This window comes from Euleptes europaea, chromosome 2, assembly GCF_029931775.1.
Source record: "Euleptes europaea isolate rEulEur1 chromosome 2, rEulEur1.hap1, whole genome shotgun sequence".
NCBI lineage: Eukaryota > Metazoa > Chordata > Lepidosauria > Squamata > Sphaerodactylidae > Euleptes > Euleptes europaea.
The window spans coordinates 73,470,301-73,496,406 of NC_079313.1; the positions used below are offsets into that span (position 1 = coordinate 73,470,301).

At 40.7% G+C, this 26,106-nt stretch overlaps 1 protein-coding gene across 1 annotated transcript in view; it reads left to right on the top strand.

The window, feature by feature from the left end:
* BEND5 (BEN domain containing 5) overlaps positions 1 to 21,336 on the top strand; it is a 1,050,378-nt gene extending 1,029,042 nt beyond the window's left edge. The window contains exons 12-13 of the mRNA XM_056844383.1: positions 12,478 to 12,574; positions 21,179 to 21,336. Coding sequence (XP_056700361.1) covers positions 12,478 to 12,574; positions 21,179 to 21,299 — 218 coding nt within the window. The 3' untranslated portion in view covers positions 21,300 to 21,336. The remainder of the gene's footprint in view (positions 1 to 12,477; positions 12,575 to 21,178) is intronic.
* The last annotated feature ends 4,770 nt before the right edge of the window (positions 21,337 to 26,106 follow it).

Sequence of the window (26,106 nt, forward strand, 5' to 3'; positions counted from 1 at the left end):
AATTTCTCCTTTCTTCTTAATTCCATGGAATTATGACTATGATCCACTATGAAGGCTTAACCTTCCAAGTGAGTTTTCTGTTGTCTTAACAAGCCCCTGTTGTTCTGTGGTTGCAGTGCATCATCTGGACACTGGTACCCTCAAATTGCCATTCATACAGAGTTGGTAGAATGCAATCAGTATTCCAAAATGATCATCCCTGATTACCGGTATCAAATAATTATGATTAAGTAATCATCCCTGCAAGAATAAGCATTCCAAAATCACATTGAGAAAATCCTGACCTTAATATAGATCAGATTCTCTTTGTACCACATCTGTCAATGCTTTATATCAAAACAGATTGCTACATTTCAGTCATATGCAATGACCATTTAATGTTGAACTAAAAAACTACTCCCTGATCATCTCTAGCACACAGAACAATTCTTCTAAATTAATATTATCAGGCATCACAGATAACTAAGTGGGAAAGATAACATGAATATTGAGAAGCAGGCAATGGTACTGAGTGAAGGATTTGTTCCCCCATTTTGATTCCTTCCTTTGCAAAATAATGTTTTCACTTCCTTTCCCCCATATCTACATCCTGAGCCTCAATCTCTTGAGTTATTCACTCCTCCCTGATAAGACTTTAAATCTTTCAAAAAAAGACTGCTTGTTTTAATTGAAAAAATTCAGTCGAACTTTGCCCCCTTCCCTAAATAGCCCCATATGCAGTAAATATTCTGTAGTGAGGTTTCCAGAAATAAAGAAATAAATAATTTTGAATCTGCAGTATCCTACTTGATCTCCAGGCTTTAAATCACTACAGTTTGCACTGAGCTCAGGAAAACACAAAACAAACTGAAGCATGACTATTACTTAGGACCTGCAGACTCTTTTTTTTTTTTTTAAGTATAGACAGCATTAGAAGTTGTCATTCTCTTTCCCAGGAGAAATTCAATCATCAAAGAATCTGCTGGTTCTTTGCAAACAAATTGGCTTCCACTCCACTTTAGCTCCTCTTTTGTTAATGTTGAAGAAAGCTCTTTAGACCTGGCAAAAGTTGGCCCATATAGCAGATTACCCAGGAAAACTACCCTGGATGTTTCTAAATAGGGAATAGATAGGGTTGCCAGGTCCCTCTTCGCCACCGGCAGGAGATTTTGGGGGCAGACCTTGAGGAGGGCAGGGTTTGGGGAGGGGAGGGACTATAGAGTCCAATTGCCAAAGTGACCATTTTCGCCAGGTGAACTGATCTCTATCGGCTGGAGATCAGTGGTAATAGCAGGAGATCTCCAGCTAATACCTGGAGGTTGACAACCCTAGGAATAGATGAGTATATGCTAAGTATTGTATACTTTTAGGAGTTTTGCCTTTGGTAGGAGACTACATTGGATAAGTTATGAGGTCCCCATCCACCCTTGTGATTCTTTCACAGCACAATCCAACTTCAAATGAAAATCTGGAAACATTTATATTTAATTCAGTTCAAGCCCTCTGCCATTAGATTTCCCAGAACTTTCCCCCAGCCAGCTTGTCTGAAGTTCCCTTTGAGTTCTGTATATCTTGCATCATTTATTAAGTTAGGCTGCAATCCTAAAAATACTTTCCTGAAAGTAATCACCATTAAAATAAATGGGATTTACTTCTGAGTAGAGCTGTTTAGGATTGTTCTTTTAAGTCCTTACCATGTTGTTGTTTTTTTAACAGAAGAGTCTTATATCAGGCAGGCCATTTGTGCATTGCCTTTGATTTCCAAACATTGTTTTGTGATCACAGAGTAGATTTAATAATGTCTGGATTTCTCTGGAGTGTGAGAAGGCCACATTCACTGTAGAGTTTAATCTACGATGATGCCGATGCTGTCTTGGTATAGTATGTCCATGATTTCCACTGTATGTGTTAGAGAGCAAAAAAGGCACTAATGCCAAGAATATGAGCTACAATTCTGCCTTTAGTCAGAAGGCCCCAGATGTTGAAGGCACCAGAAAATGACCAAAGGATTGTGGTGAGGACTTCTGTATTGTATTGCAATTCATAAACCCGTGTTACAGAAAGGGTTATGTTTGGAAAAATAAGAACCAAACTAGAGAGACCCTTGAAAACTGAATCTCCTGTCTCTTGAAATTCTTCTTAAAAACAGCCATGCGGTGGTGATGGTGGACTGTATCAGGACTGCAGTGCTCCTTAACCTTTCCTCCATGCTGATTTCCCTATAATATCCCCCCTTCCAGAAGTTACTTCTTGCCGACTGGGGGCAAATGCATGGGTATTTAAATAAGAAACAAACCAAGAAGCTGGCTTGACTAAAACCTTTTTCCTTGTTGAATTAGTTTTCTGCATGCTAAGAGGGTGTTTTTTTAAAAAAACAACAACACAACAGAACATTTTTTAAACAATGCGATCACTACTGGCAGTCAACCAGAGCCCAGTTTTTAGCAGTAAGGGCTGTTTGGTTGGCAGGATGAGGGATGTGAGTAGGTTCATGTGAAAAGGAAGAGGATTGGATGATCTATAACACTCATCAATTAAATTGTGAAGGGTAAGGGATATGTGACAGGGTTTCAATTCAGGAGAGCTTCCAGACTTCTGAACATTTCATGCACATACATAGAGGGCCTATTTCATCCATAACGGACAAAAATGTATTCATTGTCCATGGCAATATGAGAGAAACATTCCTCTGCCTTATAAACCCTTCAATTTGTGTAATGCTAAAAAGTGACTTTGGTAAAAAGCTGGCATATTCAGCAGAGCTGAGCTTAGTACTTGTTCTTTCCCTCCATTCGCCTCTCTCCTCTCCTTTTCATATATTAGCTGCTTGCATAATAAAACAAAAGAGTACCTAGGTCTGTCAGTCCCTTCAGCTTAGAAGGTCATAGTTCTTAATCTTCTTAGAGGATAGAGTTGGATGCGTTCCCTACACTAATAAGCCAGCCCATTGCAATTCAGGTTGATGGAGGTGCTGTCCTCTAGAAGAGACGTAAAAGTTAAGATGCGATCCATTCGATAGAGACCCCACAGGACTGATCAAATATTGAACAGGACTGCTAACTGTTTTGCCCTTGTCAAATCCTTATCACTGCAGCAGCCTCGCTTACCGTTGCACAGAAATGACACAACGGGTTTTATGAAAATGAGATTGTGGGTTTGAAAGGAGTCTAATTATTTCCAATCATTCCCATTGCATTACAAAAACGCAGGATGAAAAGTCAACCCACACTCTGGGAAGGAGAATGACCCTGCATTTTAAAAAGCAAAACAAGCTGAAGGATGATCATAATGCCACTGTTCTCTGCAATGGTGACATTATTAAATGATCAGCGAGCTATTAAAGCTACAGTGCTTAGTATCTCCCCCAAAGACTCATAGTGCTAATAGGCTTCCAAATTGAGGTTTTTATTGCCAGAGGAAGGCTCTGTGTGCCATTTTTGAAGCTGCAATTGCACAGAAGGGTTGTGAGCAGACTGTCACTAAAGAGGGGTAACAAATCTTCTTGAGTGAAAGCTGGCAATGGAAGAAACTCCCCTAAGCGCTTCAATTTGACAGCATCGAGGACTGTAGAAATTAAAAGAAACAGGGAATAATAAGAGGTTTAGGGCTTTTGATGGGACTTAGATAAGTGTCCTTATCTGACCCATTGGGATTGGCAAAAATGAGTTCTTGATGGTTTTTTAGGAAATTTCATCCACAAGGAGCTTCAAATGCCATTCTTTGCAGGAATGAAGAATTATCCCTCTCTGTATACCTTCCTTCTTAGGTTTATTACATAAGATCATAAGAAGAACCCTGCTGGATCAGACTGCTGGTCCATCTAGTCCATCATCTTGCGTCACACAGTGCCCAACTGATTCCTCTAGGAGACCAACAACAGGGCACAGAGGTTGAGGTCTTCCTCTGATGTTTGCCTCCTGGCACTGGGATTCAGAGGTTTACTGCCTCTGAAAGGAGGTTCTCTTTAGTCATTATTAGCAGGGGAGGTTCTATTACCACTACTGCTGGAGGAAAGAACAGCAAGTCAATATTTGTAATGATAGTAGGAACCGAAGTGTTCTGTGAATAAGTGTATGAAGGGAAGCAGTTCTGGGGAACACTTGCAGAGAAATTAAATCTTATAGAGAAGTGAAGACTAAAGTCATACACAATGCCCACCCACAATTTTGACTTGGATTATTCATATATATTTATTTATTTACTTACTCCATGCATACCCTGTAGGGTTGCCAGGTCCCTCTTTGCCACCAGCGGGAGGTTTATGGGGCAGAGCCTGAGGAGGGTGGGGTTTGTGGAGGGGAGGGACTTCAATGCCATAGAGTCCAATTTCCAAAGCAGCCATTTTCTCCAGGTGAACTGATCTCTACTGGCTGGAGATCAGTTGTAATAGTAGATCTCCAGCTCATACTTGGAGGTTGGCAACCCTGACACCCTCCCTTTCTCTCCACTGGAGACCCAAAGCAGCTTACATCATGTCATCCAGCAAGCTTCCATGGCAGACTAGGGATTTGAAGCTGAGTCTCCTAAATCCTAGTTTAACATGGTAAGCACTATATAACACTGCCCTTCTCTCTTTTGCACTTTATGGGTGGCAGGTTCAACATATCTGTATGCAAATCAGTGTGGCACTAGAGATCTGCATTCAGAGGAGCACTGGCTAATATACGTTTTAACTAGAACAAACATAACTTTTAACTAACAGGAATCACTGTTGTTGTATCCTGGCGTGTATTTGGTGGGAAGCAGTCTTTTCCTAAGAGTCTGAAACAACGAATGGGTGGGAGTTGTAACTTCTACTGTAGTATTTTAAAGAACTACTCAACAATACTGAAACACAAACTTGCCTCTCTGCAAGTGATCTCCCAGGTTTTTAAAAGAGAAATGTGGTTTGAGAGTAGGGTTGCCAATCTCCAGGTGGTGGCTGGAGATCTCCTGCGATTACAATTGTTCTCCAGCCAATAGAGATCAGTTCACCTGGAAAAAATGGCCGATTTGGTAATTGGACTCTATGGCATTAAAGTCCCTCCCCACTGCAAACCCTGCCTTCCTCAGGCTCTGCCCCCAAAATCTCCAGGTATTTCCCAACCTGGAGCTGGCAACCCTAGTTGAAGGGGGGCTATGTAGGGGGGCTGTGGCATTGATTGCAACAGCACTGTGTGAGAGATTAATCCTTTCCTGGTGTCAGTTTTTGTTGTTTTCCTACTTGAAAGAGGCCTTATATTTTCCCCCCACTGAAGGTGGAAAAGCAGTTAGGAATGATTTTGATCACATTATTTGGATCCTTTCCATACTTGCATCGGGCCTGATGATGGGACTGAAACAACCTTGGTCTTCAGTCTATTAGAAGATGGACAGAGGGAATGTGACCCTGTTGATTCACTGGTGGTCACCTCTATGGGTTGAGATTGTAAGGCAATATCAGATGGTCATGATAGTTGGTATTTGTATTTACACAGATAGGGTAGTTTTTAATTTTTTAGAAAAACTTCTAAAATCACATTTTTATATTAAATAAGGCCTGAGTTAGAACATGAATCTTGTCTTTGTTTCTACTAGGGGCTGGGGGCAGGGGAAAAGGCTGCTATGCTAAAATACTGGATTTCTCCATTTCTTATGATGTCTGTCACATTTAATACATGTGAGACAAAAAAGCATCAAAAGTAACAAGGAAACCTCATGTCCAGACATATTACCAGTCTAGTTATCAGTGTTTTTTGTTTGTTTTTTAGTTTTGTTATAGTTAGAACTACACTCTGTTAAGTAAAGTTTTATTTGCTTCATCGCCTAAGACATCATTTTATAAAGTTTACAGCCTGATATGTTACAAGTATGGTCTAAACCTGGTTTAGTCCTCTTTCCCCTTAGGGTTGCCAGGTCCCTCTTCGCCATCGGCAGGTGATTTTTGGGGTGGAGCCTGAGGCTAGGGCAGGGTTTGCGGAGGGGAGGGACTTCAACGCCATAGAGTCTAATTGCCAAAACATCCATTTTCTCCAGGTGAACTGATCTCTGTTGGCTGGATATCAGTGGTAATAGCAGGAGATTTCCAGCTAGTACCTGGAGGTTGGCAACCCTATTTCCTTTCCTTTGTTCACATTTCCTTCCAATGGTCTGTGTTTATTGAATCAGAAGTGGTAATAGATGCTGGGTCTTAACATGAGGTACAATCTGTTAGGTCTGAACATGCTGAAACTGCCAGCCAGCCCCGATCCTACTAAAAATATTTTCATGTTGGCCCCCAACATTCTGATTGTTAATGCCAAAGTGTTGCAGTTATTGTGTATCATAATTAATAGGAACCAGTGAGAAACATGTTATCTATGAATTTGTCTTTCTCTTCTTTGAAAGGGCAAACTACTCATGATGACAACGATGATTATGAGCTGATGACAACCTTTACTTGAAGAGCTGTGCTATGATTGAAGTGTTTCAGTTTGTACTCTAAGCCAGTGATTGTAGGAATGGGAAACCTAGTTTCACAAACTGTTCATGAAGCAGTAAAGCTCCAACCAGACTGTACAACTTAAGATTGTGGGTGCGACCCACACGATGGAATTCATCTCCATTTTAAAAAGTCCCTGTACAATTAAACCTGTCTGACAAACAATGAGACAATGTCGCCCCAGGAATCATGGGGGTGAGGGACACGGGTAGATTCAGATTTATTTATTAATACGGCAAAGCCATTAAAATATTCATACCAATTACAAAATAGAATTAAAAGATACAGTATCTAAAACTATGGGATATATAATTCTTAAATAAAATGAACAAGTTACTATTAGCTAAAAACCTCACATTAATAATAACATTTTCCGAGGGACACGGGTATGACCTTTACATGGGCACTTCCCAACTGTGATAAGGCACCTTCATTCAGAGAGAGAAAGAGACATATCTATTGCCTGATCCAAAGCACGAACATAGTCAAAAGTGGTAGAGTCCCGGCATGCTGGTGGTAGAGGAGCAGTCGGGAGGGGGAAGAGGGGGGAGTGAACCAACTGAATCCAAATGCCAGCCAAAACTTAAGATCGTTGCCATTTTCTGCTAATAGTGGAACCAGATTTTCAGGATTGTTGATCTGAGAGGAGGCAGGGGATGAAGTAATCCTTTTGATGATGGACCTGTCTAGGCTACTGAGCAAGTCTGTATTGCAAAGGACACTCTTGAGGGCAATGGAATGTAAGATTATTGTCCTCTAAGCACGGGCTGTCCTTCAGTGTTACTCCTCTGAAGCTGCTGGCGAAACGTCAGGAAAGAAAATACCAAGACCACGGTCACACAGCCCGGATAACCTACAAGAACCAATGAACTCTGACCGTGAAAGCCTTCGACAATATTTGTTATGGGCTGTTCAGTTTGGCTCTCTCTCAAGTAGCCTTTATTGGAATAAGATAAAGTGTATAAAAGCAGATACATAAAATCTGTACAATACAAGAAACTCCATAGTTTTTACAGTAAAATCAATTAAGGTGCATTAGACAATTTAACAGTACTAGGCCAGCATTATTTGGTGCACAAGCGCTCACGTTCTTGAATCGCGAACTGTAAGAATCTTGCCACCAATTCAATTTTTATGGGGTCCTGGGTGGTCATGAGGAGAGACACCTTAATTTTGGCGGGTAACCATCCCCTGTCCACAAATAACGGGTCAATAAATTGAGAGCTGCCCCTAGAGTAAAATGAACAGTTAAGGAGGGCATGGGAAACTGATTCTATTTTGCCCTCCCCGCAAGGACAGGCCCTATCCATATATGAGACCTTACTGAATCTTCCGTAGAGCAAAGCAGAAGGAAGGGCATTAAATCTAGCGAGCTTTTAAGCCCTTCTCTGTTGGGGATCAGTTAAGCATGAGAGGTAGTATGCTAAGGACTGATTGTATGTCCCGGGCTTCCAGTGTATAGGGGAGCATCTACTGCCGGCCGCTCCTCTTAGCTCCTGCAGATCTATATCCAAAAGCCTGTTCTTAATCAGCTCAAAAGCTGATTTATCTGTGAGGCAGAGCAAAGAGTCCAAGGGGATTCCAATTGATCTAATTTTGCTTTTGATATAATTTGTCCAACTAGCACGTTCAAATTCTGATAGCATATGATGGGCAAAGCTGTTGAACTCTGGTCTGAAATGCCAGTGTAACCAGAATTTGGTTGTCATGAGCCAGGCTCTGGTTTCCAAACACATTTGGTTTATTTCTAGACAGAGCGATGCATAGGGGACACAGGATGGTAATCCTAGAATTTTCCTTAGGAATTTGGATTGTATGTTTTCTACATCCTGATTTAGAGCTTGGATCCAGATTGGAGCTCCATATAAGAGCTGAGAAGTTTTCTTAGCATTAACAACTTTTTTGTAATATGACCTGGTAGCTTTGAACATATAATTGGCACAAGGCCTTCTCTTCTTGTTTCTAAAATGTACTGTTTCTTTAATGCTAGTTTGCACCTGTTGGCAATATAGCACATTTAAGCATTGCTATGAGTACTCATTGTTAAGAACGCTACAAGCCTTCCTCATGACAGATGTGATACTATTCACTGGCATTTGGTATGTATGTGTTAAGACTCCTTTGTATAATTACATTAGCAATATTAGTATTCTTAAGATTGTATAGCATATTTAAGTCTCGCATTTTTGTATTATTTCTTCTTATATATAGTCAAATATACTTGCTCAAGCCACATTAAGCCCGATGGACAAAGCATCAGCGAAATAGGAAAATACCAGAATCCTATTTCGGGCTTAAAATATTCTAAGGAAATTCTCCTCAAAGTAAAGGGCAATTTACCCCTAATTTTTGTTACTGAAGTGCTCCTGTATTACTCAATAGCCAATAATAAATAATACAGTCAGAGGTTGGAAGATTAAACGATCTGTTTATTAAGGCCAAAATAAATGCAGTCGGGTGTGCTTGCCCCAAAAGAATCTGGGCAACTCACACACCAGAACAAAGGGTTGTCAGAACTTTTATAACCTCTGGTCAGGGGTGGTACAATACACGTAATATTGAGCATAGACATACAAAGACCCAATAATGGACACCTTTGGATTAGCATAGGCCTATCAGTGGGGATTGAGGCGGCACCTTAGCTGGGGTTACATGATCTGGGGCAGGGAACATTCCTTAGGCCGTAGGTAATTCTGGGCCGTGTCTTGGTAGAAGGTTGTATCAGACACCAACAGCCTGATTTACTGACTCCTGGCTCCTGGATGCCACCTTCCCAAAGCCCTCATGTGTGTGTGTGTGCACATGAATGCATAGTATTTCAAACCTGCTTTTATACTTCAGGCCTAGCCTTTCCATAAGAGCAATTATGCAATCTGAACACAAAAGCATACAATAATGATTACAGGTATTACATTACAATATACTTTAAAATCAAGTTTTGGCTCAAAATTCTTCGGCTACATACAGCCAACATTGATCTGCAACTACTTTTCCCTGTGGTACCTGTTTCATCCGCGGCTTGGCATGCTGCTAGTGCTGCCCCAGTGAACAGATCGGGAGACCTTACCCGGTGGAATTTATTTTCACCACGGGACCTTGTTTGCTTCTGTTTCACTGTATAAGGTTTGAATTTCATGACTGAATTATAAAAAGTCTTATTGATGTTTCCAGTAGCCATCAGTGCTTGTTATTTTCCTTTAACAACTTTGAGAGCTGCAGGGACATATTGTTGGCCCTTAGTATAGTAAAACCGGGTGATTGCCGAAATGCTATTCGTAACCGTAGTTATTGCTAGTTTCCTGTGTGTCACCCAACTGGCTCTATAGTGAAAGTGAATACCAAGGTATTTAAACCATTTTACCTGCTCGATCTCATTTCCTCTTATCCTCCATTTAAGAGGGGTCCATGATTTAGCAAACACCATGATTTTAGTTTTTTCAAAATTCACTGTTAATCTATTTTGATCACAGTACTCTAGGAATCGTGATAGCAGCCATCTCAGGCCAACTCTTGTAAGGGAAAGGACTACCTCATCATCCGCGTATAGGAGTAACGGGACGTGTATTGAGCCCAATTTAGGGCTATGACAGTCAGGTGTACTCAGAAAGGGTGCAAGGTCATTTATAAACAAATTAAAAAGATGAGGTGCCAATAAACAGCCTTGCTTTACCCCTTTGTTAACTGGAATTTTTTCTGTGAGCTCTCCTAAATGGGAATACCTAACTTGGCAGCTTGTGGAGGTATGGAGCCTTCTTATCAAGAACAGTAATCTCCTATCTATCCCCATTTTTGAGAGTTTATCCTAGAGCAGATCTCTAGATATACAGTCAAATGCTCCTTTTAAATCCAGAAAGGCCGCCTAAAGTTTGGGGCCCGTCCTACTGTTGTATTTATTAACCAAATGTGATAGAATAATACAATGGTCCAGTGGCGATTTCCCTTTACAGAATCCAGCTTGTTCAGGTCCTAAAATTTTCTGTTCTGCCATCCATGCTATAAGTTTGTTTAGCAAGTGTCTGGCGTATAGTTTCCCTATTGCGGAAAGCAGACTTATAGGCCTGTAGTTATTAGGGAGCAAGTGGTTGCCCTTTTTGTATATTGGGACCAGGATGGCATTTTTCCAACGATCTGGGGTGTGGCCAGTCTTATCAACTGCTGTAAACAGGTCGGCCAAAAAGTAGGCCCACCAATCAGGGAAATTTTTGATGGTTTCAGGGTTAATTGCATCCGGTCCTGCTGCCTTCCTCTGTCTTAATTGGTCAATAAGGCATTTGACCTCCTTTGTTCAGTTTGGCCTGGATGTGGGGGATCCCATGGAGTTACAAGACACAGTCTTGCTTAGGAAGAGTGACAGTTTCTCATGGAAATCTCACTGCCTCACATTAAAATGGCATATTCTTGCATATGATTCCTACTTCTAGTCTCAAATGGTATAGTCCAGACAGGTTTACTATCTCATTTTGTTTTAACAATAAGCCTGATTATCTGTGCAGTATGTGAAACTTGCCCATTCTTACCTTAATCCTACATAAATGGGCATGTTCGTCAATATTTTGTCTTTCCCACCAATTGAACTGTAATTCATCGGAGGCTTCCGTGTTATTCTTGCAATTAGACCTTAGCTCACATACAACCTCATAGATCAGCTTCTCTTTATAATATTTCCATCTTTTAGTTATAGAGCAAAGACCAGATGATTTCATATTAGTTATTTTTTAAAAAAAAATAATAATGAGCGGAGTGTGAACTTTGCATCTTAAACTCATTTGCTTTGATATCACTAACACAAGTGGGCAGATAGTCAGGAACACTTTGTTTTAGAGATGTTATCCTTATATAAGATACCTGTAAATCTTGAAATATTACACTTCTAAATATCCCCACTATTGGAAGATATAGTAGCTGGAAAGCCAGCATGGTGTAGTGGTCAAGGGCGGTAGTTAAGAGCGGTGGACTCTAATCTGGCGACCTGGGTTGGTTTCTCCACTCCCACACTCAAAGTCAGCTGGGTTACCTTGGGCTAGTCACAGTTCTCTTAGAGCTCTCTCAGCCCCACCTGCCTCATGTGTTATTCATTTGCTGGCTCAAAAGGTCTGGTTTTCTGATCTGTCTGGATAGTGGATGCCTGGATAAGGGATACTCAACCTGTACTATAAAACTAGCAACAACAGCAAAAACCTCAGAAGGCTGGGAAGAATATAAATATTTTCACAATATTTCCTGGAGGGCCAATGTCATATATTTGGGAAATAATTCTTGGGAGCGAATACCATGAAATGAGAGCCACCACCAAGAAGGCATTTTTTTTTTTAGGTTGAGTGACCTTTTGTCCATAGATAGTCCATAAGGTTCAGTAGTTGATTTAAATTCTTGGGTTCATATGGAAGAAAAGGTTCCCTCTGAATGACTTTATTCTGCTTTTATTTGAATGTGGTCTACACACATTCAGTTATTTAAAACCAGTATTAGATCCATGTGTGACTAGTGCTCCAGTTTAAACAAGTTTCTGGGTAACCATAATTCATTTCAGGTGAATGACCTGGTGGATTTCTAGCACAAATCTAGTCCTATGGAATGTTAAGCAATAACAGCAAAAGCATTACTCTGTACAGGTATCATAGATTCATAGAATCATAGAGTTGGAAGGGGCCATACAGGCCATGTAGTCCAACCCCCTGCTCAATGCAGGATCAGCCTAGAGCATGCTGGGTACCTCCACGGAGCCCGGTACTGGATTATAGAAAGAAGTTTGGTAATGCCCAAAGGGACAGGGTATTATAGCAACTGAAAAACCCCTTTGAAGACTGCCATTCAAGACACAATTAATGCAGGTGTGAGGGGGAACTTGCTTTAGAATTTTAGCAACGTATTTCTTTGTGTTTAAAAATGACAGTTTTACATAGCTACTAACAAACACTGCAATGATCCCAGAAGATTTTAACTGTTGGTTTATTCATGTAAACTTTGTTTATGCATCATGTCACAGTGCAATATACCTTTACACTTTTTTTTTTTAAATTTAAAGAAGAAAACAATGTTCCTTAATTAAGCACTCACAGATATGAAATTAGGAAGGAACGTGGCCAGAACTTTCTTGGACTACTATAGACTCAACACCATGTCGGAGAGACCTTTGGCTCCAATCTCCAGCACATGGTAAGTTTCAAAAACCCATCTGGTTATCTTTCCACCTGGTGTTTTTAAATAGGAAGTATGAACCTGTAAATGTTCAGGTTTTTAAGCTTCTTTAATGTTTGAAGAGCCTGCTTCATCCCCCTCTTGAGTTCTATTTCCAAAAATTTGAATTTCAATTATCCTTTTGTTTATCTTGGGCTTATTTTTAACATATTTTTTAAGCTGTCTAGTTTAAGACATCTGGTTTCTTAATAGGTTAAGATGTGTTGCTTTATGTAAAGTGTTAAAATAACTTTTCTGTTTTCCAGAGGATGGCATTATCCTTTATTGTTTAGGTTTCTCTCCATATGGCAAACTTGAAGACTAGAATGTTCCTCTTTCATTTAGAAATCAATGATGCTTAAAAAGATAATTCCTCTCCTTTACTCTTGGTACGAGATGACTTTGGTCATGCATTTTATGTCCATGCCATTCTTCTTTCTCTTTTAAAGAAATCAAATCATTTGTGTTGGGAATATAGAACCAGTTGGTATCAGGTGGCTGTCATTTGCCATGTAGGCTTTAAAAGATTTAAGTGTATGAACATGATCCAATAGAAAACCACCACCCAGGTCACAAAACAAGCAAAGGCAGTGTAGGAATGTTTTTTTTTAAAGATTATAGAATACATTATTAATTTAATGTAATAAAAGAGAAAAATAGAATTTACACTGATGTCTGTGTTCTCTCAAACTTTATTTGTGTACGTGTTCGATGGTTGAAGATTGGTCCCATAGCTTAAAAGAGGCCGCTTGAAACAATATTTCTAATCAAACAGATGAACCAGAGGATGTTACTCATGTACTTGATGGAAGGTGTGAGTGAGGAGGAGAAAGTGGAGGCAATGGATTTTGACTATTTTTGATTTTATAATAGATGCCAGACACCAGAGGGCTTTATAACAGATACTGGAGGAGGTTTTTCTCCAAAGGGCAGGGTGACGAATCTGCATGTGCTGTCTGCTACTTTTTAGTGCAGTATTATCTTGCTCAACCTTGTTGGTGATTTATGTATCCTTTGTTGGAAGCTGTGGTGAAAAAGAACACTGGATTTCAAAAGCTGAGTTAGGACAATTTGACCTATTTAACATTGTAACAAAGTTGCTTTCATAATTTGCTAGACTTGTGTAATTAACACAGCCATCCTAGTTTGACAAGGAATTACACAGAAACACCTTCCCATAACCAGAAAAATTCCACCAGTGGGGGAAAATATTGTATACATGAATTTTACATTCACCACTGAAGACATGAAAGAGTGTTGGTGTGCCTCCCATTCTTTCAAACAAGACTAGGATAGTAGTCCTGCCTTGTAGCCCAAAGGTTTAAAGTTTTCTATTCTTCTCCTGTTTTTAAGGCATACTGTAATACTGATGGTGGTAGTGGTGGAAAGGGCTATTAAGTTGCAGCTGACTTATGGCAACCCCATACCGTTTTCAAGGCAACAGATATTCAGAGGTGGTTTGCCATTGCCTGCCTCTGCGTAGTGACCCTGGACTTTCATGGTGGTCTGCCAAATAACCTACTTAGTTTCTGAGGTCTGACAAGATCGAGCTAGCCTGGACCATCCAAGTCAGGGTGTGATACTGATACGTTACTGTAATTAATTATTAAGTCTTCTGTCCACTCAATGTGACTTGGATGACAAATTTGCCTAGTGGAGTATGCCCATTGGATTTCTATTTCTCTGCTCTGGTTTTCCTTGCTGCTGCTTGTGATACTGATCAGCTATTACTATCAATTATTTCTAAAGCATCAAAGGTTTGCTAGGCTCTGTATGAAGAAATCAAAGAAAAATATTGCTTCCATTGCTAACTCTTATGCAGCTACTCTTCCCAGTCTCTTGAATGAGGAAGATTAGCCATATGAGAGAAAATCATGGCTTTCTCATGAGTATAAGTTGGTTGGAAATGAAAGGAAAATCCTGAAATGGTGAGCAAACCTCTAACCTTCCATATCTGTAAGGTCAGCCAGGGGGTGGGAAACTTCAGGATTCTATCAGGAAGGACCAGGCTGCTTTTCAGAGAATCATAATTTGTGATACATAGATGAGATAAATTTCAGATAAATCTATTGCATGCCAAGCAGTCTAATTCAATCCAAAGGGAGGGGATATAGTGAGACAAAAACTTATCTGAGTTAATTAAATTTTGGAGTATTCAAAAACCCCTCTGAGAAATGTTGCTGGTACCTCTCTCTGTAGCACTTTCTTCACAATTGCTCCCGAACAATCTCTAACGTTCTTTCTTGCCCTGCCGGCAGCCCTCCAAATGTTGCCTCCTTAACGATTGTTTCCTGAAGCTTTTCAAGTTAAGTGTGTGTGTGATATAGTTGAGATAAAGGTTATGATCTCATACATGCACGGATGAATTAAAAGCATTACTCGGAAACACCAGGCACATTATGGAGTAAGAATAGATGAGGTCTATGAATTTCTAATTAAGCAACAGAGACCTTGAGTCATTCCTCTCTTCAAGCTACTTGAACAACAAGGATTTCAGCAGGGTGCACACACAAAAAAAAAACCTCTGTTCAGAGAGGCTAAGGACCAAAGTACACACACTCTGTTTCCACAGATAGAAAATTGTCCCTTCAGGTTATGGATTTCTGTCTTTTTTTCCTCACTGGGGCTTTAAGTAGCCTGACTGGGGAAAGTGAATGGGGGAGGGAAGAGTTAACCCCACCTTTTACAGCACCATGGCCTGATACATATACCCTGTGGCAGCTTTTAGAATCAAATGGCTAGTTTTCAGAGTCAAATAACATGTCTGGACATCCAGTCATGGAGCTTAGACCTAAACCCACCTAAACGAATGATTCTCTGTGAGCCAGACGTTGATGTAAGGGCATATTCAGTCAGCATTGAAGCTCCTGTGTTTCCAGTTCATGCAGTCATTTCCCCCTGAAATGCCTCTGTGCTTAGAAAAGGAAGACAACTTTGTGGAGTGCTCAATTCATGCTGCTTCCTTCTCATTTTAGTCAGTGTTGTGGACCAGTATGGACAAATATTGGCAGTGCCGTTTCATGAAAGGAAATTGGAAGCACTTTATACTATGGAATGAGGGTGCTTAGCAATTTTATTGAGTGAGACAGGATGCTGAACTAGATGGACCACTGGTCTGACAAAGCAGGGCTCTTATGTTCTTATTGTATCTATCATTGCCTTTCTCTCATTCCACTTAGCCATCAGGAAGACATTATTGCAGCCTCTTCAATCCATGTTGCTGTGGATGGTTTGCCATGTTATACCACAAAAGGTTACTACATAATGTATATATAGGTTTGTTGAGCTGCTGTTATATTCACTATCGATACATTTAAATTTCCTGTTTTCTTCATAGTTGAGTACTGCCATCCTCTCTTTCATGGGACCTGTACTCTGGTTGTGATTCTGTAGTGTCTTTTGATCATAAAACAGTCGTTCTAAAACCACATTTACCTTGTTCGTAATGTCTGATTTCAGTTGCCCCACGTATGATCACACTGATGCTTGTTTGCAATTCAGATAGTGTTTTGTCTGTGCAGTGGCAGCATTTAACACAGTAGATGGCCAGGTAGCCACTGCTGATGCAATTTATTGAGGGCATAACCAGATTTGATGTTTTCTGTAGGTACACTTACAAGAACATGCAAGTGTCATTTTGAGTTGTAAGCAAACCAACAAAGTGATTGTGTCTAGTACACAATGGAGGACAGTTAGGGTTAACAGCCTCACAATGGGGCCTGGAGTTTTGCAGAATTACAACTGATCTCCAGGCTACAGTGATCAGTTCCCTAATGGGAAATGGCAGCTTCAGACAGCAAAGTCAATGGTATACTTTGGAGTGTAGGAGAAATGGAAGTCCCAGAATGGCTAGCAGGGCTGCAGGCTGAAGGACTTCCATTTCTTTTATGGTATACCATAAAGACTATGACTGTTGCCTGTACAGACACTAAAGGCCAATGGGGGATTGAGAGAGGGACAGGAGTGCTGTTGGCTGGCATCCTCCCATGAGCTTTCAGAGTGGATTTTTCTCCTTAACAATTAGAAAAACCTGAAGAGGATTTTTGGTTTTTTAAGTTGTGAGGAGGAGTGAGGAGGAGCTGAGGGCAAATGTTGCTATGGAGACTCCAGTGTCAAGGAGGACTACTGCCATGAGCCACAGCTAGGGATGCCAACCTCCAGGTGGTGGCTGGAGACCTCCTGCTATTACAACCGATCTCCAGGTGACAGAGTTCAGTTCCCCTGGAGAAAATGGCTGCTTTGGAAGGTGGAGTCTATGGCATTATACCCCATTGTAGCCCCTCCCCTCCTCAAACCCTGGCTTCCTCAGGCTCCATCCCCCAAATCTCCAGGTATTTCCCAACCCATAGCTGGTAACCCTAGTCACAGCAGCAGCTGCATGGGAGCAGCCACATGCTAACCCGAGATGCTGTGAATCAGAATCCAGCCTGAGCCATAGCAGCAGCCATCACAAGTGGCCCAAGCCCTGCAAGTAGGGTTGCCAGGTCCCTCTTCGCCACCGGTGGGAGTTTTTTGGGGCAGAGCCTGATGAGGGCGGGGTTTGGGGAGGGGAGAGACTTCAATGCCATAGCGTCCAATTGCCAAAGCAGCCATTTTCTCCAGGTGAACTGATCTCTGTTGGCTGGAGATCAGTTGTAATAGCAGGAGATCTTCAGCTACTATCTGGAGGCTGGCAACCCTACTTGCAAGAGCAGGCCCTTCTCTGAGCCCACTCTTCCTTTTTTTTTCCCCTTCCTTGGATGGGTGATCTGGGGGGGAGATAGCAGTTTGAGTTTCCTTATTGATTACAATCCCAGATAGAAATTTCAAGTGGTTGTTCCTGACATGTTTCATCAGACCACAACCTTGTTATCAGTATCAGTTAATTTTCACTTCAGAAAACCTCTCCCTGAGTTGACTTCATCACCTTGCTTATGTTTGTAACTGCTAATCCCGTTTTAGTTACACAAATGATTTATACTTGACCAACTGGTAACAGAATTCACACCTATCCTCTCTGTCTTAACCCTTCCTTCCCCAAATAATCTTCCCCTTAAGCAGAGTTTCCAGTTTGATTCCACTCCACATATCTGAGGAAGTGATCTGTGACTCACAAAAGCTCATATTGGAAACATTTTTTTTTTAGTTTTTAAAGTGGGCTTTAATTTTATGTGACAATAATAGACTAACAATCTAATGTTTGCAATATAATGTTTTGAAAAGGTAAACAGTTTTTCATGTGTTCAGTGCTGCTTGCAATTTTCCGTCAAGTGCAAGTGACTGAACTCCCATTTCAAACTTCCTTCCAGTCTGAAGAGATCACAGAAACTTTGAAAAGCAGCAGATTTTGACATAACAGTCTTCTCAATTATGTATTCCTCAACTGCATATTAAGAATGCATATTAAGAACAGCTGGGAACCCATTCTTTTGCAGTCAGCTATTAAGGAAATACCTTGCAAGTCATATTTGAATTGTAAATAGATGTGACTCCTGAATCTTTCAGTGGTTCTATCAGTTTTATTAGAACCAGTGAGGTTAGGCTATATTCCTCTTTCTATTTTGTAGCTTATGGAAAGGGACTGGGTTCACCACATCTTTGAGCCACAGTGCCATGCCTTTTCAGTGACTACACCAGAGCACAGAAATAACCCACCTGTGAGACGCTCTAGATAATTGGAAAGCAGACTTTCTGAGCAGTTTAGTAAATCCAATTTAATTAAATGTCATCACAGACCGAGAGAATTTGCATAAAATACACATCCTTCAATTTCTGATGATAAGGAATGACTCAGGTTCAAGATTTTGCCGTGGCTCATGCAAAAATTCTTGCCGGGGGGGGGCGGGGGGCGGGGTGTGAGTCTGTGGCTTGTCTGTCTCCTTTTTATACTTATAACTTTAATCAATATGAAACCAACATGTGAAATCAAGAAAAGATTTGGGTTTTTTTTTTTTTTTTGCAAAAAAAATATATGAAACCTACCTTTGGATTTTAAAACTTGATGGCAACTGAAACATATTCCCCAAAGGCACAAGAAGAACTCCTGTGAAAGAGACTGTGCAGCCATCATGAGCACCTATAGGGTAGCAGCTGTAATATCCAGGGGAGAGCTTCCATATTGTTTACATTTGATACGACACAATCAACCTGAAAAGTAGCCTTAGCTTATAGATGCTTGCATCTACCCGTGCTGCATTTTCATGTGCTTTCTGTCCATTTGTGTTCATATCAAAGTATATGTTACATCCCAACAGGTCAAAGCAATTGGTGCAGGGGAGAGAGGCTGGAATCCCAGACAATTTAAGGCTGATTTTTGAAGCAGTAAATTGCATGAGGAATGGAATAGCTATTGCAGTTTAAAGGCAAATTATATGTTTTGCCTTGGAAATTAATTTTTGTTTTCCCCCCCTTGTCTATTGATAATTATAATCTGTCAGTTTTACTCCTACGTGCGTCTGCACATTTTAAACGCAGATCTCGGTGCTGGTAGCTGCTGCTAAAGGGGGGGAAATCCTTTCAATTTTAAATTGTGACACATTTGTGTGGGCTCAGTGAAAAGGATCCATTTACAGAATTCAGAGAGATTTGCATTGCTTGGACAGCCTCCAGCAGAGGGCTCACCAAAATACCCTATTACAACAATTACCCTGTCAAGGGCTTAGAAATCTAAATGCTGGCTGAAACAATGAAGCCCCATATTTTGAGCATAGGCTGAATGGATACAAACGCAGCAAACACAGAGAGCTAGATTGTGCCTTTTGGGCCCAGCCACAAGAAAAAGAAAGCTTGGTAGGTCAACTGCTTTATCTTGAGAAGTACCAAGAGATATTCTGACTCATGCACATCCCTCTGAGTCACAACAGTGCTTATCCTAGTTTTTTCCCTTATTGATAAAGATCTTTAACTGGTAGTTGATTGAGTTACTGCTCTCAGTGATCATTTATGCAAGGGAGTTTTACCTGAGGCTCGTTGCTGGCTGGACCCACACTTTCCAGTTGAGAATCTCTACACCAGCAGTCTCCAAACACAAATCAAGTCCGGCCCCTTTAAATGCTGCTTTGTAATTGGCTTACTTCGCAGTGCACACTGTGAGAGAAGATTCCCCCCCAAACCCAATTGCCACATAAAAAAGCATTTTAAGAACAAAAAACAGAGCAGTCTGAAAGAAGGGGGGGGGGAGAAATCCAAGCCCTGGTTTTAAAAGGCCTTTCTTTTGCTCAGAAAGAGCTCAGAAGAAGCAGGAAGCATTTGAATCCCTGCCTCTTTACACACTGCTTTGTGATTGGCTGTGAGAGAAGCCCATCTTCTGTGTCCCGTGCTTTGCTTTTTGCACACAGATTTCAGCCAGGCTGAGCTCAGGGGAAAGGGAAGAGTTGGGTTAGCAGAGGAATGGGAAGACCCGGACATTGTGAGGGCTGGCAGCAAGGTCATTTCGAATGGGCGGAAAACTCGTGCAGAATTCCAAGGAACAACTGAGTCCAACAGGGGGCAAATGTGAGTCCAAGTACCCATGCATAAATGACCAGGACTGCTATTATAGTCCTTATCTTAACAAGCATCCCAACCTAGCTGGCATAGTCCCTGATTTCATCTGTGAAGTATAGGAATAAGAAGACACTCCCTCCTGATTGTATATACCCATCTCATTGTTGTTATTTTTTACTCTACCACCTACCTTTTCCACTGGCAAAAGTATTCATTGGAGTAAGATTGCTTTTATGGGCATGCCACACCCAAATGACTAATTTCAAAAATTTCTGGGTGCATTATTCCAAAGTGATTCTTTCAAGCCAGATTCCTCTCTATTCCCTGATGGGTCATTTGCACTTACCAGACGAAAATATGTTTGCACCTGTCAGAAAATCAATACTCTGTGAGTTAATGGCTAAGAGCTTCTAACCATTTAAAATTTGTTTTCATTGCTCATAACTGGCCTTCCTGCCAATGGACTAACTTTCATTAGCTGCTGTGCCTCTTGGTTCATTTTTTAAAAAATGCTTTAAACTTGCCAGTCTTTTCCGGAAACAAGAAACTTCATTTGACATTGTGTTTGTGCATCCCTGTGATGAAGGCATTTAAAGTTGTCAGGTGTTAAGGATTCTGGCTCACCATGTTTTGCTAAGATGATTGCTTGTTATTGGTCAGAAATGATCTGCTGATATAACCTCAATTGCTAGTGTTAATTTAATACAAGAACATGAATGTATCCTGATGGCTAGGAAATCTCCCTAACTGTCCTTTTGACCTAGTGGGAGGGGATAGAGAAATGTTTTACAGTTTGAACCTGAGAGACAGAGATTGGGAAATTTCTCTCTGAAACTGGGCAGCAACCTTGGAGATAAGGTTAAAAGCACAAGGTGCTTTTAAAAGAAAGGTTAGTGGATTTGCTGCAGCCTACTTCAGGGGTGTCAGTTTGCTTTCCATATGTTTTACTTACATGTTTTCAAAGCAAATATTACAAACATACCATAACTTTCCTGTGCTATGTTGTCCAAAGAAAACCAAATGCTAAAGCACTGCCCCTGACATAACTTCTTGTTGCTCAATCAAGTGAAATTCAAGTAGCATAGCTCTGCTCTCTCTTGTCTTCTTTACCATTGGCAGGAAGGAAAAAGCATCCTCCTGTAGATATGGCTACAATCGGGGCCCAGGAAATTACCAAGCTGCCAGCAAGCCAGAGAAGAAAATCCAGGCAAGTCCTAAGGAGAACATTAACTCACCATAAAACAATTGAAACCACACACAATTCAGAGAAGCCTGAATCAACACTTTCAGGTTTGGAATGGATTCTGTTCCTCCTTCCAGACAAATATTTTGATGAGAGGGAGGAGCAGAGCATTAAGTAAAAACGTTATTGTTGATATCCTTATTGGTCGATTAATCGCAAGTCTTTCCCCTCAAAAAACAGTGTTTCTGCAACATTAAAGGCTTTTAGTTTAAAGAGCAAGTTAAAAAAAGCCTTTCCTTGCAACATTTTGAAGTGCTGAGGAAACCAGGGGAAGTTCTCTGTGATGTTGCATGATTTCTGTATTTCTTGGTCTCAGATTGCAAGCATCATTTGAAAGTGATGTATGTTGCAGTAATTAATTTGCGTGGATTCAGGTATGCTCCCAGGTACATTGTGATATCTGTCATACTGGGGAAGCACCCTCTGGTTTCTTCATTGGATCTTTTGTTGCGTAGCCAATGCAAAGAATGACAGTGTGCATATGGAAACTTTTATTAATGACCGGAACGCCCTAAAAGAATCTGGACTTGATGGCTAACCGAACAAGTTACATTTTATTCAATATCACAAAGGCTTGTGTCTTTGTATCAGATAATCCTGCTTCCTTAAATATGTCTTAAAGACAAGAGAATCGGGAAAAAGGAACATGAGAACAAACAGAAGTCTAAGAAAAAACATGGTCCCATGTATCTGGACAGTGGCATGTTCTACATTTTGGTTATAGTCTACAACCTACACTCTTTGGTCCCAGTCTAATTGTGTACATGTGTTAGAAAACCACCAATTACACTACTCAACAACTTAGTGGGGAAAGGGAGAAAAGAAAACTATAACTCCAGCCCTGTTCGAAATACTTTATAAGCATGATGACCAATTTTCTGACCAGGACCATGCATGTACAGTTCTAACAACAGAATTATGGGTGTTGTTATATACAAGCATCCAGTTGTGCATGCAATTTGTAATCCAGCTATGGATACATACGCTGAAGCCGGTTTACACACTCATATGCACTTAAGCTGGATCAGACAATTAGTTTGAGAAGTGGAAAATAGGAAGGGAGAAATATATTGACCCCATAGAAAAGGAAATTGGTAAAAACACAATTCCATATTATAATTTCAAGGTTTGTGGTTAAATTATATGCATTTTCAAGGAGGGGCAAAATACTGCAGTGCGCTGAATGCAATGTATTTAAACATCACACTTCTGGCTCTTTAGAGGCTATAAAGCAGAATAATGAATAACACTGAGAGTTTGTTAATTAAAATGCCCTTTCAAAGGTATGGTTTAAAAGGCAGCAGGGGGAGGACTATGGGCTGTATCCGTGGCTGTTGAACTGATGAAAGAGGGAGGGGGGTGATCTCTCATGATTCGCCTCCTCACTGATGTGCCCTGTCCCACATTGCCTTCTGTCGGTGAGGGTTCCCCACTCCCAGAGCGTTTACAGAAAGCTGATGGGGGAAAAGAAAGGCAGGGAAAGATCCCATCCCACCAGCAGTACACCCATAGGATTCACATTCCTATATGTTCTGTGAATTAAACTTTTTGTTTGTTTGTTTGTTGATTTTCATGAGGTTCCAATTGAAGACTTGAAGTTTGGTTTATGGGGTGCAGGGGGAAAATGTCAGTTTAACATGTTGAATGAAACAAAACTTGTGAATATTGTTGCTGTTTGAATGCATTCATTTTTTGTTTATATATGAAACCAGGAGAAACCTGTTGGTTTGCTCTGGGAGTCTTGAATAAAGAGTTAACTGCAGCTGTTTCTTGTGTTTACTTCTTAATTTTAGGTGGCCTCTGTATTCCTTCATTGACTGATGGGGTTGGTTATCTAATTTTCGCTTAGGATTCCTTTATTTGTTTTCCATTTAAATTCACATGGAATCAGTGTTAATTTCTTAATTTTCATTCACTCTTTTCTCACAGTACATCTTCATCTTCTCTTAACAACACCTTCATATTTAAAAATGGTAGTTATGATTTCTCCTTCCCTTGAATCTTCTACCCTGGCACATTTGCTTACTACGATCAAGACTTGCCAAAACAGCCTGAATGCCATCTTCAGTATTTCTTTTCTTCAGGCCCATCACTTGCCTCTTCTGGACACTATCATATAGACAGCTTGGAATGCATTCACTATATCACTTTGTATGCCAGGGATGCAGTGCAGATTGAGATTGCTGGGAATCACTATATAATGGCTTGAATCTAGTTGGGTGTTTCCACAGGCATAAGGGTTTCTGCTCATGGATAGGGTTGCCAGCTCCGAGTTGGGAAATATTGGGAGATTTTGGGGGTGGAGCCTGAGGAGGGCGGAGTTTGGAGAGGGGAGGGGATTTCAATGCCATAAAGTCAAATTGCCAAAGGGGCCATTTTCTCCAGGGGAACCTATCTGTGTCGCCTGGAGATCATTTGCAATAGCAGAAGATCTCCAGCCATCACCTGGAAGTTAGTAATCAAATATAGGCTACAAGTACACTGAAGGATGGTATGGAATCAAAATTATGCACTTGCAATGCTAGTAATAAAAGCACAAACTCAAGCTGAATAGCAAAACGGTCTATTCAAAGGAACGACCTCTAAGTGCAAGAATAAATACGTGTTCAATTCAACAGAGCAGAAAGCAACAACAGACCGAAGTTCACAATTACAATTCCCAAAGGTAAGTCTAGGTATAAATAAATGCTTATGCAATACAGTAAAATCACAAGATTAAATATTCATATAAATAGATGCATAGGCAATAGTCCAAACGTCCAAAAAAGGTAAGTATGAGCTGGGCAACGGAGTGGTTATCAACCGCAATGGGCTTCCGGTAAAATCCCCATTTCATAATCTTTTTCAAGCTTCAAATATTTCCGTGTGCCAATCAAACCTAGACAAGAAAAAGGAAAATGCAAAACCACCAATAATATCTATATAAAATGCAAGTAAAGTCTTTAAATTCTTTAAAATACTATTATATACATACCCTTATGGGAATAAAGCTTTTAAGCTTGCATTCAATGTGGACAACTTTATAAAGCGTCTAAAGTGACTTATGCCAAGTGTTATTTATATATTTTCTTGATTCCACAGGTGTCAGTAGTTTCTTGGGTCTTACAAGATATTACCGTATATTGTGGTGAGCAGGCGCCATTGCAATTTATAAGAAACTGGAAAGATCCATATAAGAATTTAAACCATTGGGGAAAATAGTGTCAAATAAAAAGATAAAGCGAGACTCTTGTTGTGACAATATTCTATCCATATCCTGACTCTGAAAGGACCTTCCACGATACTGCCATATAACAAAAAACTGTAATTCTGTAATTCTGAACGGGCTTTACTTTTACATTAAGACACTTTAGTAATTGTAACAGTAAATGTGTTATTTATTTAATCCGTTGCCCCTGTGGTCTTTTGTATGTGGGCAAGACGAAGAGGGCCAACAAGCTTCGCATTGGGGAGCACAGGTCTAGAATTAGAAATTTGAATATGGAGGCACCCCTTACGAAGCATTATAAGGATCTCAAACATTCAGACTCAGAATTACAGTTTTTTGCAAGTGCATAATTTTGATTCCATATCACCTGAAAGTTGGCATCCCTACTCCTGGATCATGATGAATTTTTTGTTTTGTGTCCCCTCTGTAGCCTAAAATGTCCTTCAAAATGCAGTTCCTAGGAGGCCCTGTCTGCTGGGAATGCCATTTGGGGTGGGGGAGGATTTGAGGCTATAGCAGAAGGGGGAGGAGAGAAAGCTGCACTGCATAGATGGACATCCTTCTTCCTGTGGAAACATTCATTTGGATTGAAGTTTATATCTCGACTACACAGAAATTTCTGTCCCCACCACCACTTACCAGTCTTTAAAAATGTTTTCTGTGACAAGGATGCTTCTGAAATTCTCCTCATATAAATTACTCCCTAGATTTTAGAGTTCCAAAAATTCAATGGTATTATTTCTGAAGTGGAATTGAAACATTAGGAATTTTCCATGGTAATGTTGTTTGTTTCCATTATGTACATGTGTAATTTGCTGGTGCAATCACAACTACCATTTATTATGCATTCAGACCTTGCTTTTTACTGGATGGTACATTCTGGATATCTCAGGTGAAATGCTGCTTGTTTCTGAAACAGTGGATTCAAGTCAGCAAAGCTAAGAATAAGTAAGATTGACAGACTTGCATATCTTATACATATACAGATTGGAGCCATAATCAGGAGGAGTGGATAAACAATTAGGGCTGTCGATTCGGTTCATCCCGAACCGAAAAACCGCCAAATTTCCCCTGATTCGGTGGTTTTTAGTTCAGATGGAACCGAACTCAAAAAAGGCGGGAAAACGGGGAGCCGAATTCAGCGAGTTCGGAGAATAAATTCGGCAAATTCAGGGTTCGGCGCAGCAGCATAACCGTCAGTTAGTAAGCAGCATTCTCCCCCGGCCAATCGGTGGCCAAGCTGGGTCTTCTTCTGGCCAATCAGTCGCAATTGAGTGCATGAGCCCAGCTGCTGCGCAGCCCAGCCGGGGAGAGAAAGAGAGAGTATCTGTTTGTGTGAGAGAGAAATCCCCGTGGGGGGGGTGCTTGTGCACATTCGCTCCTTTCCGTGGCTGCAGGGGGCACATTTTTGGGGGTACAGCCCCCAAACTTTCAGCATAGCTTCAGAGGAGCCTTCTTGAAAGAATCCCCAAGTTTTGTAAAGATTGGATTGGGGGGGCTGAGATATGGGCCCCGAAAGGGGTCCCCCTTAATGTGCATTTTTATTCTATTTGCAGCACACATTCGCTCCTTTCCGTGGCTGCAGGGGGCACATTT